At 39.6% G+C, this 16,199-nt stretch overlaps 1 protein-coding gene across 1 annotated transcript in view; it reads right to left on the bottom strand.

Annotated features, from left to right (window-relative positions):
- TIE1 (tyrosine kinase with immunoglobulin like and EGF like domains 1) overlaps window positions 1-15,972 on the bottom strand; it is a 38,551-nt gene extending 22,579 nt beyond the window's left edge. Inside the window, exons 1-6 of the mRNA XM_081325983.1 lie at window positions 15,496-15,972; window positions 11,768-12,046; window positions 7,543-7,653; window positions 6,201-6,356; window positions 5,298-5,429; window positions 3,490-3,630 (exon numbers count right to left, since the gene is read on the bottom strand). Of these exons, the coding sequence (XP_081182109.1) occupies window positions 3,490-3,630; window positions 5,298-5,429; window positions 6,201-6,356; window positions 7,543-7,653; window positions 11,768-12,046; window positions 15,496-15,544 (868 nt within the window). The 5' untranslated portion in view covers window positions 15,545-15,972. The remainder of the gene's footprint in view (window positions 1-3,489; window positions 3,631-5,297; window positions 5,430-6,200; window positions 6,357-7,542; window positions 7,654-11,767; window positions 12,047-15,495) is intronic.
- Between the last annotated feature and the right edge of the window lie 227 nt (window positions 15,973-16,199).

Here is a 16,199-nt window from a genome sequence, read left to right as displayed (position 1 = left end):
CCCTGCAGAAAAGGCAGGGACAACCCCTTTACAAACGGCAAGAAGCTGGAATTATGCCTGCCAAATTTATAGCTACAAAAACAAACAAGACACGAACCAAGAAACAGGAGCTTTAAGAAACAGAAACTATCCAAGCGGTTGCCTTCTGCAAACCAGCCCTCCCACACATTCCCCTTATATAGAGTTCAGGGCGTGGCTTCTCTCTGCCTCCTTCCGAGAAGCCCCATTGCCTTCCTCTGTTTACTCCTAATTGACTGCCTCCTGCGTCGGGCGTCCTTGAACAGGGCCAGCTGTGGGTCATCTTCATCCACGCTGTCAGGCTCACACAGCTGGGTCTCCGTGGTGACCAAGTGGGAGGGGCCTGGCTGAGGGCTCTCATCAGCAAGATCTTCAACCCCCTCAGCAAGGTCTTCAACACCCCCCTCCTCCTCCTCTGAGTCGTCCGACCCAACTGCCGAACCCACAGGCTGACCCTGAATCACAACAGGGCTTTGTAGGTGATTACCAGGGAAGATGGAAACAGTATAAAGAATAAAATGTATTTGGATATAAAATTTCTCACAACATGATTATGATCTGGGTGTTTGGTGACCAACTTGCAATTATAATGTCAGCACCCTGTGATCACGTGATTGCCATTTCTGATTTTCACTGCTGGCTTTTGCTGAGCAAAGTCAATGGGGAAGCTGGCAGGAGGCTGCAAATGACAACTCTGTGATGTTGCACTTAACAACAGTGTGGGATTTGCATAACCATGGTCGCCAGAGCTGCGGGAACTAGTGGCACTAAGTGGCACAATCATGTGATATCCTGCTTTATGACTGTGTTGCTTAATGACAGAAATTACAGTTCCAATCACCACGATTAAATGAAGATGATGTGTATAGACAGACAAAATGTCTCCTTTTCATGCAGGAGGAAGAAGAGGGATTAGGTGGAGAGCCTTGGTGGAGCAGTGGGCTGTTGTTGTTGTTAGTTGCGAAGTCGTGTCCGACCCATCGCGACCCTATGGACAATGTTCCTCCAGGCCTTCCTGTCCTCTACCATCTTCTGGGCTAATGCCTCCTTAAGTAACACCAGCTGCCTGCAATTAGTGCAGGTTCGCATCCCACCAGGCTCAAGGTTGACTCAGCCTTCCATCCTTCCGAGGTAGGTAAAATGAGGACCCAGATTGTTGGGGGCAATAAGCTGACTTTGTAATAATGCCGCTTGGGGTGTGTGTGAAAGCCTTAATAAGCAGGCATATACATAGAATGAAGGCTACTGCTAAGCTTGTAAGCCGCCCTGAGTCTTCGGAGAAGGGCGGGATATAAATGGAATTAAAATAAAAATAAATAAAATAAAGGTGGCATATATGCTATCAAACTCATAATGTCTGAAAAATAAAATCCAAAACCATGACAATATTTTCATTAGCCTGATTTTTTTTAAAAAAATAACCTTATTGAATTTCCAAAACTAATATAATACAGAAACAAATAAAGAAAATGTAGAAAAAAAGAAAAGCAAGAAAAAGATTAAAAAGTGTAACAGAAAAACTAAAAATATACGAAAAAGACATATAAAAAAAGAACTTCCAATTTTCTTCAATATAGATACAAATATATAATAAATTCACCTCTGACCGTAAGTTTCCATAACCCTTATCCTAAGTTTAAACATTACCCTGATCTTGTTACTTCACCAGTTGATGTGGTTGTGGAGGATAGTGAAAGAAATTGTGATTGGTCAAGATCGATATCCGTCACTATCTAAATATAGTCACAGATTGGTACAAGCCAACTCTTAGAATTTATCAACGCAAAAGTATTTACTTGGTACAAAATTGAAGGGTGTCATAATATTCTTAGCAGTAAAAGGCACAACTTTCTGATAATTGGCAATGTGTGAACTTAATGATTCAGGTTGAAAATGGTTTCAAGGAGACCAAAAAATGCTTTGCACTGTTATTTTGTGTTTCAGTCAGTGAAGAACAAAACAATCTCTAGTATCCAAAATATGCAGTTTTTGGTATTGGGGTAATGTGAGCAGGGATGGACAACCTAATGCTTTCCAAATATTTTGGATTTCAGTTCCCATTAGCCCCAGCCTAATGGCGGAGATGGATTTCTGGAAATTTATTTATTTATTATTTATTTATTAATTGAGTTTCTATACCGCCCTTCTCCCGAAGGACTCAGGGCGGTGTACAGGGCAATAAAAGCATTACATACAAAAGTTAAAATAAAATTTAATTAATTAAGCCCTAACAATAAATAATTAAAAATACCCCAAACCCTTAAATTGTAGTCCAAATCACTAGGATTGTATCAAGTTGCTTAACCTTGACTTAGATTCCCTCTCAAAACACAAACAACAGTATAGGAGAGATCATTGCCAAGGAATGAGAAAACGTAGCATCAGAAACAGGCGGGCAGTCAGGATAGGGTTACTTTTAAAACATTTTTTTTCCACTCACTTCCTGCTTACAAGTATCTTTCTTTTTTTCTGACTCTGTGGGGGCCAGGCAGGAGAGAAACTATTTTGAAGAAACAAAAGGAGGAAGCCATTCTCTTCTGGCTATGAGCCAAATGTAGCCCCAACAGAGAAAGCAACCAAAGCTGAATAAAGCTTCTGCACCATCCTGTGTCTGGGATGAAGCAGAAACTCTTTTTACTTCTTTTCCATATCCAGATTTTCCAGGGAACATGTAATTGTTCTGTTGATAGTGACAATGAAATCAAAAGTGTACATGCATTAAACATAATAGCACCTTTTGTTTTTGTCAGGTATAATTCTTGTGTTCTCCTCAGTGCTTTTTTTGTAAAAGAAAAAGGTGCCGGAACTCACATATGTCATACAACCTACCTTGCCTACCCTACAAGGTTCCATCCAAAAAAGGTGCCGGAACTCCGTTCTGGGCGTTCTATGAGAAAAAAAGCCCTGGTTCTCCTGAGTCACTTGAGTTAGAATGAGTTTATTATAAAAATGACCTGTTTTACCTGAATATAAAACAATGTATTGTTTTACCTTAACTTACTGAGAAAAATCAAGTTCTAGTACCTGAACATTTACCTGTAAGTGGTAAAATATTAGCTTTCTGTAAGTTTTCTACATATTATTCTCAAAGCATTTCAAATAATGGGTTCTTTATTAAGATTCTAAAGTATAATAAACTGGGTGCCCTTAGTCCTGATGCTATTTAGTAAGTCAGCAAAACTGAAAAGTGTAAGTGTAATATCTTTGATATTTTGGGGAAATCCCCTGGATAAAAAAAGGGTCAGCCCCTATTATTCTCAATACAACAAAGAAATTAATACAGTAATGGTTTCACTGATTTATTTGGGAGTTTTTGTATAGTGGTCCCATGCTTCCCTCTTGCCTTATGAAAAGTCAGTCAGTTCTTTACTTCCCTTCCTCATTCCATCCATTTGACCATGGTTACTACCCGGGGAAGTATGGCAGTATCACCATGCTGCAATAAATCAATTGCAAGTAGACATACTGTACCTGAGTTGCATTGTACTCCACTCCACCCAGCGGCACAGGAACAGCCATATGGGTCAGGCAGACAGAAGGATAAGCCTCTGCAGCCCTGCTCACTAGGACACCTCTCTTGGCAGTTTCGCCCAAACTGGCCTTCCCTACATGCTGCAAAAGCAAGAAGATTCCTGTCAGAGAACTTCTTTCACTTCAACAATGATTATTAGTATACTCCTGTTCCCATATGTCACAACTATATCTTTGCTCACAGGACACTCATTAATCACTCTGCAGAGTTTCAGGGAGGCTATAAATTGCATACCGGTAGTTTTCTACCTATAATTAATAATTGAAAAAGGCATATGTAAGTATGTAGAAATCCCTGTAGGATGCCAGAGCATGGCCATGGAACTGGCATTCCACAATTAGATTACAGTAGTGGGACTATTTGGCCCTCGGCTTTTCTCTTCTTTGCTTGGTAAATGACAAAAAGAAAAACCTAAAGATGAATAACTTCCAAATGAAGTTTCCTTGGCAGAGTTACAGATATGGTTTGCCATTGCCTTCTTCTGGGATTTTTTTTTAAAAAAATTACTAGACAACCCATGCCCTGTTGGGTCATTATTTCAGAGATATTTCTTTCCTAAACAGAGAAACAGAAGGACCACAGGTGGGCAAAAAAGCAGTGGGAGCAGGAGTGACTTCCAACTTCCTGGTGGCTTTCAAATCGAGTTGTGGGAAGATTTCCCATCCTTGTGAAAAGCTGCAGAAAGCATTGAAACCTCCGTCCCTCCCTCTTCCCTCCCTCCCTCCCTCCCTCCCTCCCTCCCTTCTTTCCTTCCTTCCTTCCTTCCTTCCTTCCTTCCTTCCTTCCTTCCTTCCTTCCTTCCTTCCTTCCTTCCTTATTGCATATACATACAGTGATATACATTAGACACACAGATATACATACACATTATGGTACTCTTTCTCTCTGTATATGTATTGTGTGTGTGTGTGTGTTCAGCAAGTAATGCAGGCCCAATTGGTTGGAAATATGCAGAAGTGGCCTGCATATTTGGATAGACAATGGCTATAATGATAATGAGTGTGTGTGTGTGTGTGTGTGTGTGTGTATGTGTACACATACACCCATGTACACACATAGGCAGACATACATACACATGCATCTATATATCCTTCTCTTGCAATTCCCTCCCTTGTTTTTCCCCAACTGCAGTCAGCCCAGGAGGGAATAAGAACAGAGGAGATCAGGGTATTCTATGATATCACTGATTCAGATTTTCTACAATCTGCAAAATGTCCCCTCCCCCCAAAAAAAGACAGGAAGTCACTCAATTTTCGGCTCCTCATCAATTTTACAGTGAAGATCCTTCAAAGATGGCCACTTCCTTTGACTGAGCCATTGGTGATTATGTGCTGTTGATGCAAAAAGGAGTGTTTATCCAGATGTGATTGCAGACTGGTTTCACTGAGACACATTTTATCAAGGATGCTGTATGTAGGATCCTATTCCTTTTTTTGTATACCACAGGGCAGTACACAAATCTAATGGCAAATTGTAGTCATTTGGGGTCATTTAAAACTTAAGAGTAGATGCATTAATCTTGGTACATATATTTTTGGATTTCATACCTTCTTAAGCCTGGAAAAAAAGGGGGGAACAGACAGAAAACTTCCAGTCCTGGTCCCCTCTATTGTATTTAATCACCAGATATATTCCTTGCAGCCCATGAAAGCTACTATAATACAGTAAAGAAGTTTCTGATTTTCAAGTTCAGTTCATGGCTCAGGAAGATCCATTTCTACTAGAACAACGACAGGTTGCTTCTAACCTTTTTCACAGCGGGTACCCATGAATCCTGGAGGGCAGATACATTCTCCCACAGTGTGATGGCAGATGCCTCCATTCAGACAATCAGGACAGTCTTTGTCACAAAATGAGCCCCATTTCTTGGCTGCACAACCTGGAGAGTCAGGAAGAATAATGATATGAAGTTTCCAGACAACACCAGAGAGGAAAAGCTACAGTAGAATCACTCACAACGTTCAAGTATAATTTCATACATTGTGTGCTGTCTCTGTCAACAACCTCAGGAAATGACTTGTGTGTTAAAAACAGGCCTTCAGTTCAGCCTAACAATCAGTTTTATTCACTTTTCTTTACATCAGTGTTTCCTAAATGAATGTCCTTCACTGACCATTCTATTTGGGAATTTTATGATCTTTCTTGCCACAGTTTTTAAGTGAATCACTGCAGTTGTTCGGTTAATAACATGGTTGTAAAGTAAATCTGGCTTCCCCATTGACTTTGCTTGTCAGAAGGGGATCACATGACCCCAGGATACTGCAACCATCATAAATATGAACCAGTTGCCAAGCACCAAGTTTTGATCATGTGACCTGTTGCGTAGAAAAGGGCATTTCTGTAGGTGAAGGTGATCAAACCATTAAATTGTTCCTTCTGAACAATTAGTAAAAAGAGAAAAGCATTTTTCTTTTTAGGGATACCCATTTGAGAATATTTTTTCTTAGTCTGGAAAACTTCTGAGGTTTAATATTATGCTGTCAACATTCTTGATTGAAAGAGAGATTGACTTGTATAGTTCAAAGTATTTCTTGAGAAGTAGGTGGAGAGATGCATTTTTAAGTAGAGGCATTCTTCTCTTCAAGAAGAGGCAGCCACAATAATATGTCAGGGAACATTAAATGGTTGCATTAGGTATGCACAGTCTCACCTCGCACAATCAGTCTGAAGAAGGCACTTGACAAAGGGCTGTCCTCTATAAATGTGGCACTGTAAATCCCACCGTCAGCCATGGTAACAGATGACAGGACCAGAATGGACTTATTCTCCTTTAGCTCTCCCTGGTGCATCGTATCATAGTAAGTCCCTGCACAGGAAAAAAATAAGAAACAAGCAAGTAAAATAGAAAAAGCCAAAGCGGATGAAGAAAGAAATACTACCGAAATAGAGATTCATCTTTTGGAATGTGATTTGAATGCAAAGGTGTGAAGGGGTCATGCAGTTGGATGTTTGCCATTAGGAAAGCAGGTAGAATAGTAGAGGAACTAAGCAAGTCCAAGGTGTTATGTATGCAGGCACCTGCATAGCAACAGCCACCAGGGGGCGTTGGCCTGAACGGTTTTGGCAGGAAACCTAGTTTCGGCGGGAAACCTAGGGCCAACCCCATTGGCTGTCTGCCTACCTGGCTGGGTATTTAAGGAGGCCAGGTAACCCTCGTTCTCCAGTACGCTACCCCCCACACAATAAAGAGCTGAACACGTACTCCGGCTGGCGTCTCTTCCTTGCGTCGGACCCACTACATTGCACAAGGCTCCCATTTTGAAGCCAATAAATAGATCCATGTGTGGATGACCATTCATAATGGATCAATGGTTTCTACAGCATAGAGGTTTTTATAAAGTGTGGTCTGGGAACTCCTGGGGGGGGTGTCCCTGAAACCCTTTCAGGCAGTGGCGTAGCGTGGGGGGTGCAGGGGGGGCCAGCAGCACCGGGTGCAACATCTGGGGGGGGCACGCTCGCACTCGCAGCTCTCTGCCCCTGCCTGGCTCACTCACTCTCTCTCACTGCAGTGCTGGCTGTGCGAATCCGATCCAAGCCGCCGGGTTGCCGCCCACTGTGGAGGGGGGGGGTGCCAGACGTGCGGTGCGGTGTGGAGAGAGAGCGAGGGACTATCTGGGGGAGGGACAGTGCAGTGGCCGGGTGCTTGCCCCGGGTGCTGACAACCCACGCTACGCCACTGCTTTCAGGGGCTCCATGAAGTGAAATAAACATTTTAACATTTATCAGTTTTAATTCCTAAAACAGTAAATATCACTAGATATAACCTCCACAAACCAAAAGTCGTTGGGATCTTGAATCATTATTAAGAATATAAAAGGGTTCAGAGATTAAAATGCTTAAGAATCCCTCCTCTAGTGGATACCTAGTTTTTTTCTATATCAACAGAGAAAGTTAAGCTTTAATAGTGTTTTTCCCCCCAAGAAAGAGTTGGATGTCTTGGAAAAAGGGCAGATCTGATCACAGACATGCAGTTAGATGATGGGAGTACTTGCCATTCCTTTTCCACCAGATATCTGTTTTCTTCCCGTTCTTTATCCTGGCAACAAGTAGGGCTGATTGGGAAAGACTGATTGTGTGGGTCACTTTCTCTGGGACCAGGTTGGCTGAAATGTTGAACAGAAAAAAGGAATTGGGTTACAGAATTATACCTTGAAATATTTTCTCTTCCTTGTTCATTAGAGGAACATGATCTTGATATCTGAAAGAAGACCTCAGATAACTATAGAGGGCACTTACAGTATATCTGGGTTTTCTACCACTTATCAGAGCACATACTGCTTGATGGAACATATAAATGACTAGATACGTTGCCAGGAAGAGGGGAACATACAGAAAATGTATACTCCACAGTGTGGGATGAAGATACAATACTCATTCTGGGGGACTTTTTCCCCCTATTTGTGATGTCTTCCTTTGGTGAAGCTACAGGCTAAAGCAAGAAGTTGGGTGAGGAGCACAGGCAAAGATAACCCAGAAAAACATTTTGCTCAGATCAAACAGCCCAACCACATTACCATTTCAATGTATCTGTTTGTTGCAAGAGCCTAATCCTTTTCATGATGCAACCATCAAATCAGCAGCAAGATAGGGTAAAGCAAAAATACTTTGCTTCTGTGCTGACTGTGCTTCTGCTATGAAGAAACATATGTTACTGCATCCTATTGCTTGGAAACTCTTCACAAAATGCAGAATGAATTTATTCCTTTGGGGACTAGTTCCATTGTGGTAAAGGTAAAGGTAAAGGTACCCCGCACATGCGTGCTAGTCGTTTCTGACTCTAGGGACCGGTGCTCATCTCCGTTTCAAAGCCGAAGAGCCAGCGCTTGTCCGAGGACATCTCCGTGGTCATGTGGCCGGCATGACTAGACGCCAAAGGCGCACGGAACGCTGTTACCTTCCCACCGTAGTGGTCCCTATTTTTCTACTTGCATTTTTATGTGCTTTCGAACTGCTAGGTTGGCAGAAGCTGGGACGAGTAACAGGCGCTCACTCTGCTACGCGGCACTCGGGATTCGACCCGCCAAACTGCCGATCTTCTGATCGACAGGCTCAGCGTCCTAACCCACTGAGCCACCGCGTCCCTTTCCATTGTGGTACCTGAATAATAATAATAATAATAATAATAATAATAATAATAATAATAATAATAATAATAATAATAATAATAATAATAATAATAATAAACCTTTATTGTCAAAGTACAACATGTGTACATTGAGATTAGCTGAGCCTCCCCCCGTGCTCTCTCCCCCCCAACACACAGTGACAACAAACCCTCCATCCCACCACACTATGTGAACCAACTACACCACACACCGGCCTCCCAAGTCAATTCTGCATAAGATTATGTCCCATTTAAAAGCCTAACAACCCACGGGTAAAAGCTATTTTTCAGCCTGTTGGTACGGCTGGCTATATTCCTATATCTCCTACCGGATGGTAGGAGAGTAAAGAGATACCGTCCAGGGTGTGAGTCATCCCTGAGAATCTTCCTCACTCTTCCAAGGCAACGAGCCCTGGCGATGTCATCCAGTGGTGTCAGGGAACAGCCCACAATGTCTTGTGCTGTGCTCACCACCCTCTGTAATACTTTCCTATCCGCGGCTGTCAGACCAGCATACCAAACCACAATACCATACGAGAGGACGCTCTCTATAGTAGACCGGTAAAAGAGGGTCATTAGCTGTTCTTCTACCCTGTTCTTCTGTAAGACCCTAAGAAAGTGAAGCCTCTGTTGGGCCTTTCTAGCCACCTGAGTTGTGTTAACTTTCCAGGTCAGATCTTCACAGAGGTAGACTCCCAGAAATTTAAAGGAGGAAACTTTGGAAGTAGCCCATAGATAGGTAATTCAATATATGAACAAGCAAAATGGTGACAATCCCACTCCCAGTAATGAGAGCAAAAACAGAAAATCTGTAATGCCCTCACTGATAATAGCATCAGCAATAGACATCTGTAAGACCCTGGCTGTATTTCCTTGTTTAAGCCAATATTTTGTACAACACAGAACTCATGCTTTTCATGAGTGCTAAGCCTGCATCTATAATGGGCCCATGGAAAACTTTACTTTTCCAAAAGCACCAGTTGGGCAACTGCCTTTACAGAAACCAGATGTCCAGGTTCTTCTGCGTGCCAGGAAGACAGTCTCCAGTATTGTGGAATCATAGCATAGCATGAAGTTGGAAAGAACTAGAGGTTTCATCTAGTTTAACCCTCTGTAAAGTGTAGGAGAACTATTTTTTCTTTGGGAAGAGTTATTCTTGCTGCTGCCTAAAATAGTTAGCTACAGCTGAACGGATTGTAGCCCCTGCCAATGTCAACAGCTACATGGTCGGTGAGTTGGTCCACAGCAAAAACTGGGTTGAAAAAAGGGGAGAAATGTTACTTTAAAACTGGAAAGCTAAAAGTGATGGCTAAAGTTGTCTCAATGTAGGCTACGAGTGAGATGAAGGAAATATCATGAGGATGTGGTACATAAAAAGGGTTAACCAGCATGTTTGTGCCAATGTGGAAGGAAGATAAGAATCGTAGGCATCCTTGACAAGCCACAATGGAATCAAAATAGTAACACCTATGCCAAGATGACATAATACAAATGAGATGGATATATAATTTGCGTCACAAACTCTAATGAATTTATCAGTATTGCATCATTCACATGATAACATCATGATGCAGTTCTACATAAACACACACACACACAAACACAAATACACATTGTGGATATCTATGAAAAGATGAATACTAAGGCTCTTCTGGTTTCAGTCTTGTTAGATAAGCTTATCATTGTTATTAAGTAAGTTATAAAGGAAAATCATTTACTACTGCTGTGAATCTGAAACTGAAATGTTTAACCAATCCTGAGAAAAAAGGATCAGAAACGGCTAAAAGTGAGATTGCTGTAAGGCTTCAAGTCCTTCATACATGATACTTAGTTGATTTCTCAAGAAATATTAAATCAATCAAAATTATTGGTTTATACAAAATTTAACCACATCCAACGAAATATTGAATTTGTCATTGGTTTTACTGTCAGTTTCTACAGGTTTTATGAGATTGCAGCATCCACCCAGAACAAATAAGTGTTTTCACTATCCATTTATATTTTACTTTATATTGCTTGCACAATAGTAAAAGACATTTGAGTTTGACCATAACATTCATTTTTATTTGCATAGTTTTTGGTTTATTTTCTATGTCTAACATTGTGCTTATTTAATTCTTTTCTTAATTATATCCTTTTTAAGTTGTCTGTTTGCTGTGGTTCTGTCAATATTTGCTTTTGCATTACTACTGTGACCTCTGCAATACTTCTATTAGATCTGACATTTCATATGTCATTATGGGAAGAAAGAGATCAAACAGGCATTGAAGGACAACAAAAAGGTGCAATTTAAGATTGAGTGGATTTGAAATAAGAAATGAAGAATTATAATCATTCAGTCATAGGGATGTTCTGATTTTGACTAACAGTGTAACAGAGCAAAAATATTTGAGTTAGCCTCTTGTTTGTACAATTTACGCTTCAGAGAAGCTTATAAAAAGTTTAGTAGAAATAAAACAACTAATTATAAAAGATTTTTGAGAACATTAAAGTCTGAAAACAGAAAAGAATAGGGCTTAGTAAACCTCTGAGAGATAACATTACACCATCTAGAGCACGGATGTCAAACTCGCCACATCACGTGATGTGTCGTGACATATTGCGACTTTTTTTGCATTGCCAGAGCTGGGGTGGGCGCGGCCTCTGCATGATGCAACTGGCCCACAGGCCGGCAGTTTGACACCCCTGATCTAAAGGCTAACAGAGAGATTTCTTTATTGTTAAAAAAAGTTGGGTTTTAAAATCTGTGAAGTGCAGAAGTACACACACAGAGACACACACACACACACTCACAAAATCCATACTGTTGTACATTTATATCCCAACTTTTAGGACCTCATGGTGGCATATATAGCGTTTCTCTCAGTTGCCCTTTAACTATAGCCCAGTACCAGTTTAAAATCTCCACCACTACACCACATTGGCTTAGAGCATCAATGCTATTGGTTATTAGTTCCTTACTGACTGACAAGATTGAGTAGCCCAGAATATAGCAAATAGGATAATGGATTCAGTTGGATGAAGTCAAATTCTGATTTGTAGATTTGTAGATTTTGGTCTTTAGATAACCACATATCAGTATGATGTTACATGTATCATTCTATCACACTTACCATTAATGTCGTTGTGTACATAAACAACTCTAGTTTGCTCTGACTGTGTCTTCCCCAGGCAGTATGTGATGCCCACCAGGCCTGCTCGAGAAAAACCTCGCATATGCACTTCCTTGCTGCTGTTCTTGTATATCTGGAACTTGGATGTGGTCTTGATCATGGCATTGTCTCTGTCAATCTGGAGGCTGATGTTCCGCTCGCCTGTCACACAGGACAGGTAGAAGTTGTTGTGTGAAGGACTCAGAAAATTGGCCACCAGAGAGATATCCAGAATTGCGCCTGGATCAAAAGAACCAAAGCAGCCATCTTATCGACATGGACAGCAGATAATTATAAGCATGATTCAAATGATTCAATGCTAAATCTTGCCTTGATTATGTTACATAGTCTGATTCTTGCCTCTCTCCTAGAAAAGGGAAAGTCAGAGGAGGAAAGCCTCAGACTCAGAGAATGAATTAGAGCTCATGGAACTCATACAGCGCAAGTAAACAAGAATAAAGAAAAATGCTAAACAAATAGCACTAACAGAAGCTGATATTAATTGGTCCTCTGGTTTTTCGAAGTGGGTGAGGCTTTTCAATACTCATAGCCACTTAGGTTTATAAAAATAACCAATAATAAACAGACCAATAGAATAACTCAGTGTTATTACTATCATTATCATGCAAATGCTATTTCTCAGTTATAAACTGCTAAGCTTGTAAGCCGCCCTGAGTCTTCGGAGAAGGGCGGGATATAAATGGAATTAAAATAAAATAAATAAATAAAATAAACAGGGAGTAAGCCTCACACTCACTGGTACTGATGATGTTATCTAGTCAAGTAATGAAATGTCTGTAAGCTCAGGGAACACCAAGGACTCTGTAGTTGATTATATTCTGGTTTTATTTTTCTTGGCATCCATTCTCAGTCACCTTTTCTGCACTATACTGGGAAAATTTTCTGGTTTTTTTTTTCTCCATAGTCCCTGCTCTTATCTGGTTTATTTTCATATTTGATCTTTCCTTTTCTGACTGTTTCCTCCAAACTAACTTTGGTCCCATTGTGTTTTTGGAAAATTATTATATATATTTTCTGGCCAATTTTTGTTATACTTGGAAAGTATAAAAAGAATCCTCAGCCTTAATTATGAAATTATACGGGGGAGTCATGACAAGGATTGTAAAACTCTCTATGCATCTTGAAGAGTTATTCATATGCATTTCTGTGAGATACAGCTCCTTTTCATAATATATTACTGCGATCACTATTTGGGGTCCTGCTCCCAGCTCAGTTTTTAAATCCCTATGGTGGGCAGCACTCTGCTGTCAAAACTAATTTCAAGAGTTCCATTACTTCTTTGCAATCTTTGTTCCTTTGGTTGTGTTGATTTTGTGTTGTTTCTTTGTTTCTAAGTAGTTTAAAAAAATGTATAGTGTCCTGGATTGCTGGGAGTTGGATGGCTTATACATTTCAATAATAGTTATATTATATACGTTATATACATTAATTACAATAATTGTTGAATGAATTTTTAATTATTGAATATGGACAATGGTATTCTGTATCCTTGTACATTTTATTTTGGTTACCAAACGATTGGAAAAATAAAAGTCTGTTGGATAAGTATTTTCCTAGCACAGAGGAATCTAATTCGCTATTTATTTACACCCAGATCACAGTGCAGCTTAGATCACTAATGTACAAATTTATTCCTGTATTTGTTGTGACTTGGAAAGGAAACTGAGAATAGCAGACCTGACAGTCAAAGTTAATAACTTTTGATCTTTTATGAATGTGACAAAATTCCATAAAGTCACTCTCTCACAAAATTACATACATCAAAATACATGCTTGTAATTAGCATGTGTGAAATTCATCTACGTATCAATTGTGTGCTATTTTGAACATGGAAATCTAGAAAATTATTTCAAGTTTTATTGCTAGACATGTGAAAATTTTGGATAACCATCTCTGCATGTGAAATGATTCCCCTTTTGGAAAGATTTCTCCTGAAGGCTTACCGTACTTTCAATTAAGTGTTATATGACATTCTGATATTATTTCTCATAAAAAATATTAACTTTTGTCTGATGTTCTGCAGATGAGAATGCTGAAGTTCATTTTCTCCCATGCTGGTCAGTTAAACTGCTTTGTAATAAAGAAAATAAGTTATGACCCCTTTATATTTTTTGTTCATACAACATTGCCAACAACACATGATGTGAATTGGGAACATGGCACAAACTCTTTCCCTCTCCCTCTCTCTCCCTCTTCAATTCTTCAAGCTTCTATTTTTTCTTATTAGTAAGAAATTGGTAAGAAAAATCTATTAAAATGTTTAAATCCCAAATCCAGCTACTAGTTTCCTGATGAGTCCTGATGATAAAATAATCCATCTTGAGGCCTAAAGTTTTGGGTGAGCCCCAGAACTACCCCTAAAAACTGCCACTATGTTTTAAAACTAAATGTGATAGAAGGCATCTTTCATAAAATACATAGAAACTGATTATATCAGTTATACTTGGTATTAAAATTTCAATAAAAATCAAGACAGATTTAGTTTTTGGTCTGCTCACTTCTTAATATGAGTCACAATCTTGTTGTGGAATTTTATAGTTTGAGTACCAAGGTACTCAAAGACTGTATATGTGGCTCAAGAAAAATAGAATATCTCTGGACTGGCTAAGTAAGACTGAGTGTCTTCCAAACTGAAAAACTGCTGATTATGCCTTTAATAGTGCCTGCAACATCTAGATAAAAAAATAAAAGCAACACAACAAAAGAGGACATAAAGTGATTTGTCTGTTTCACTGCATCTTTCAAAATTACTCATCTGTGATTATCTTTTCCAAGTAACACATTTTATTAAGGGGCATAAACCTTTGCAAGTGATGAAATGAGCCACGTGCCTTTTAACAAAATCTATTAATCCAAAAACGTCCTTCCAGATGCCTTCTGATTTTTTGCCGCCATAAGCTAACATGGGTCTCCTAGACTGTGTACACTGTTGATTATTTTCACTGTAACTCCCCAGCTTTCAGAGTAGATTGGCAGATGCTATTGATCTATCTAACTGTGAATTAAAAAGAAGAAAATGCACACATGAATAGTTCTACCTAGAAATACTATTCTTCAAAGAAGAATCAGAAAGATCTGTTCTTTGTGCCTCTGGCTTCAAGGAGTTTGGTGGAGGTTAAATTCTTTATTTTCTCCACTAGTTCTAGAATCATTTTGGTTGCCTTCTCTTTCATTCTAATACCAAAGTAAAGTTGTTGGGTACTACTTTCAATATGAACTCCAGTGATGATATTTTTTCTCCACTGGAAGAGATTAATGTCTCATAGTGTCTGCGGATTGGCCTTTGGGACGCCATTCCAAATATTTTTCTATTATTCAGATTTGCTTTCTTGTTTGTTTTTTTAAACAATATTTTTAGAATCCTATACTGTTTGGATTTTATAACATGGGCTTTAGTCTGAATTGATTTGTTTTAATTTTTGCATTACATTTTATTCGTTTTTTATTTCATGATTTATTTATTTTTAACCCCAGCTTGTGAGCTACCCAGTTCTTTGGTAGAATATTTGTGTAGAAGTGTGGATGATAGTAAGGTATAGTTAGTTAAGATTAGGTAAGGAAAATGGTTTGTTTTTTTTCATTTAATTTGAATAGCTGCCCATCTCAAACTAATGACTCTGGTGATGGTGCTAGTGAACCATCATAGAAATAATTAAAACAGATTTTACCTGTCAGGTGCAAGAAGAAGCTGAGAAGACCAATTGTATCCAATCTCATTTTCAGGAAAGGACTCAGTGTCAGGAGAATTGAAACATCACTATTTCAGAAGAAGAAGAGGTATTAAGAATTATTTCTATTATATCTCACTCGCCATATGTATCTTTTAAGCTTGTTGTTCTTGAATCCTCTATCCTTTACCCAAGGTAAATCAGTTACAAGGAAATTGTCTCTAGATCAAGCAGAATAAATGTATACTTCTTCGGTTTGAAGGAACTCAGCAGAAGGTGTTATCATGCAGAGTATTTCAGGAAAAACTCCACCTAGGTAACCACAGAAGTTGGATATTTTTTTTTGTTCCAGGAACTTTGTTCATTCAAGAGTTCACATTGGCACCCAAAGGCCTGTCCACCCGTATTAGCTTGCTGTTCATTGCCACATGTAGCTGCAGAGTGAATATAATCCTGTTGCTTCTTCCATGCTGGCTTGGAAGCCTAACTGGAGAGTCTCAGCATGGCCACAAAAGAAAACTGGGCAGGACAGGAAATGGATTAAAAGTGGAAATGGACTGAGTACAACATGAGCTGCTGGGGCTCTCTCAGGAAAAAAAAATTGGCTGGGTTCAGGCAGGCAGGATGGAGGAATGCCTAGAGGCCCTTACAGACAGCTCAGCTCTGACATGAAATCCTGTTTCTCATACAGCATTTCCTGCTCT

Source organism: Vipera berus (genome assembly GCF_964194415.1).
Source record: "Vipera berus genome assembly, chromosome: 3".
Lineage (NCBI taxonomy): Eukaryota > Metazoa > Chordata > Lepidosauria > Squamata > Viperidae > Vipera > Vipera berus.
The sequence above is the reverse complement of the archived record's forward strand: the minus strand, read 5'-3'. Positions and strand labels throughout refer to the sequence as shown.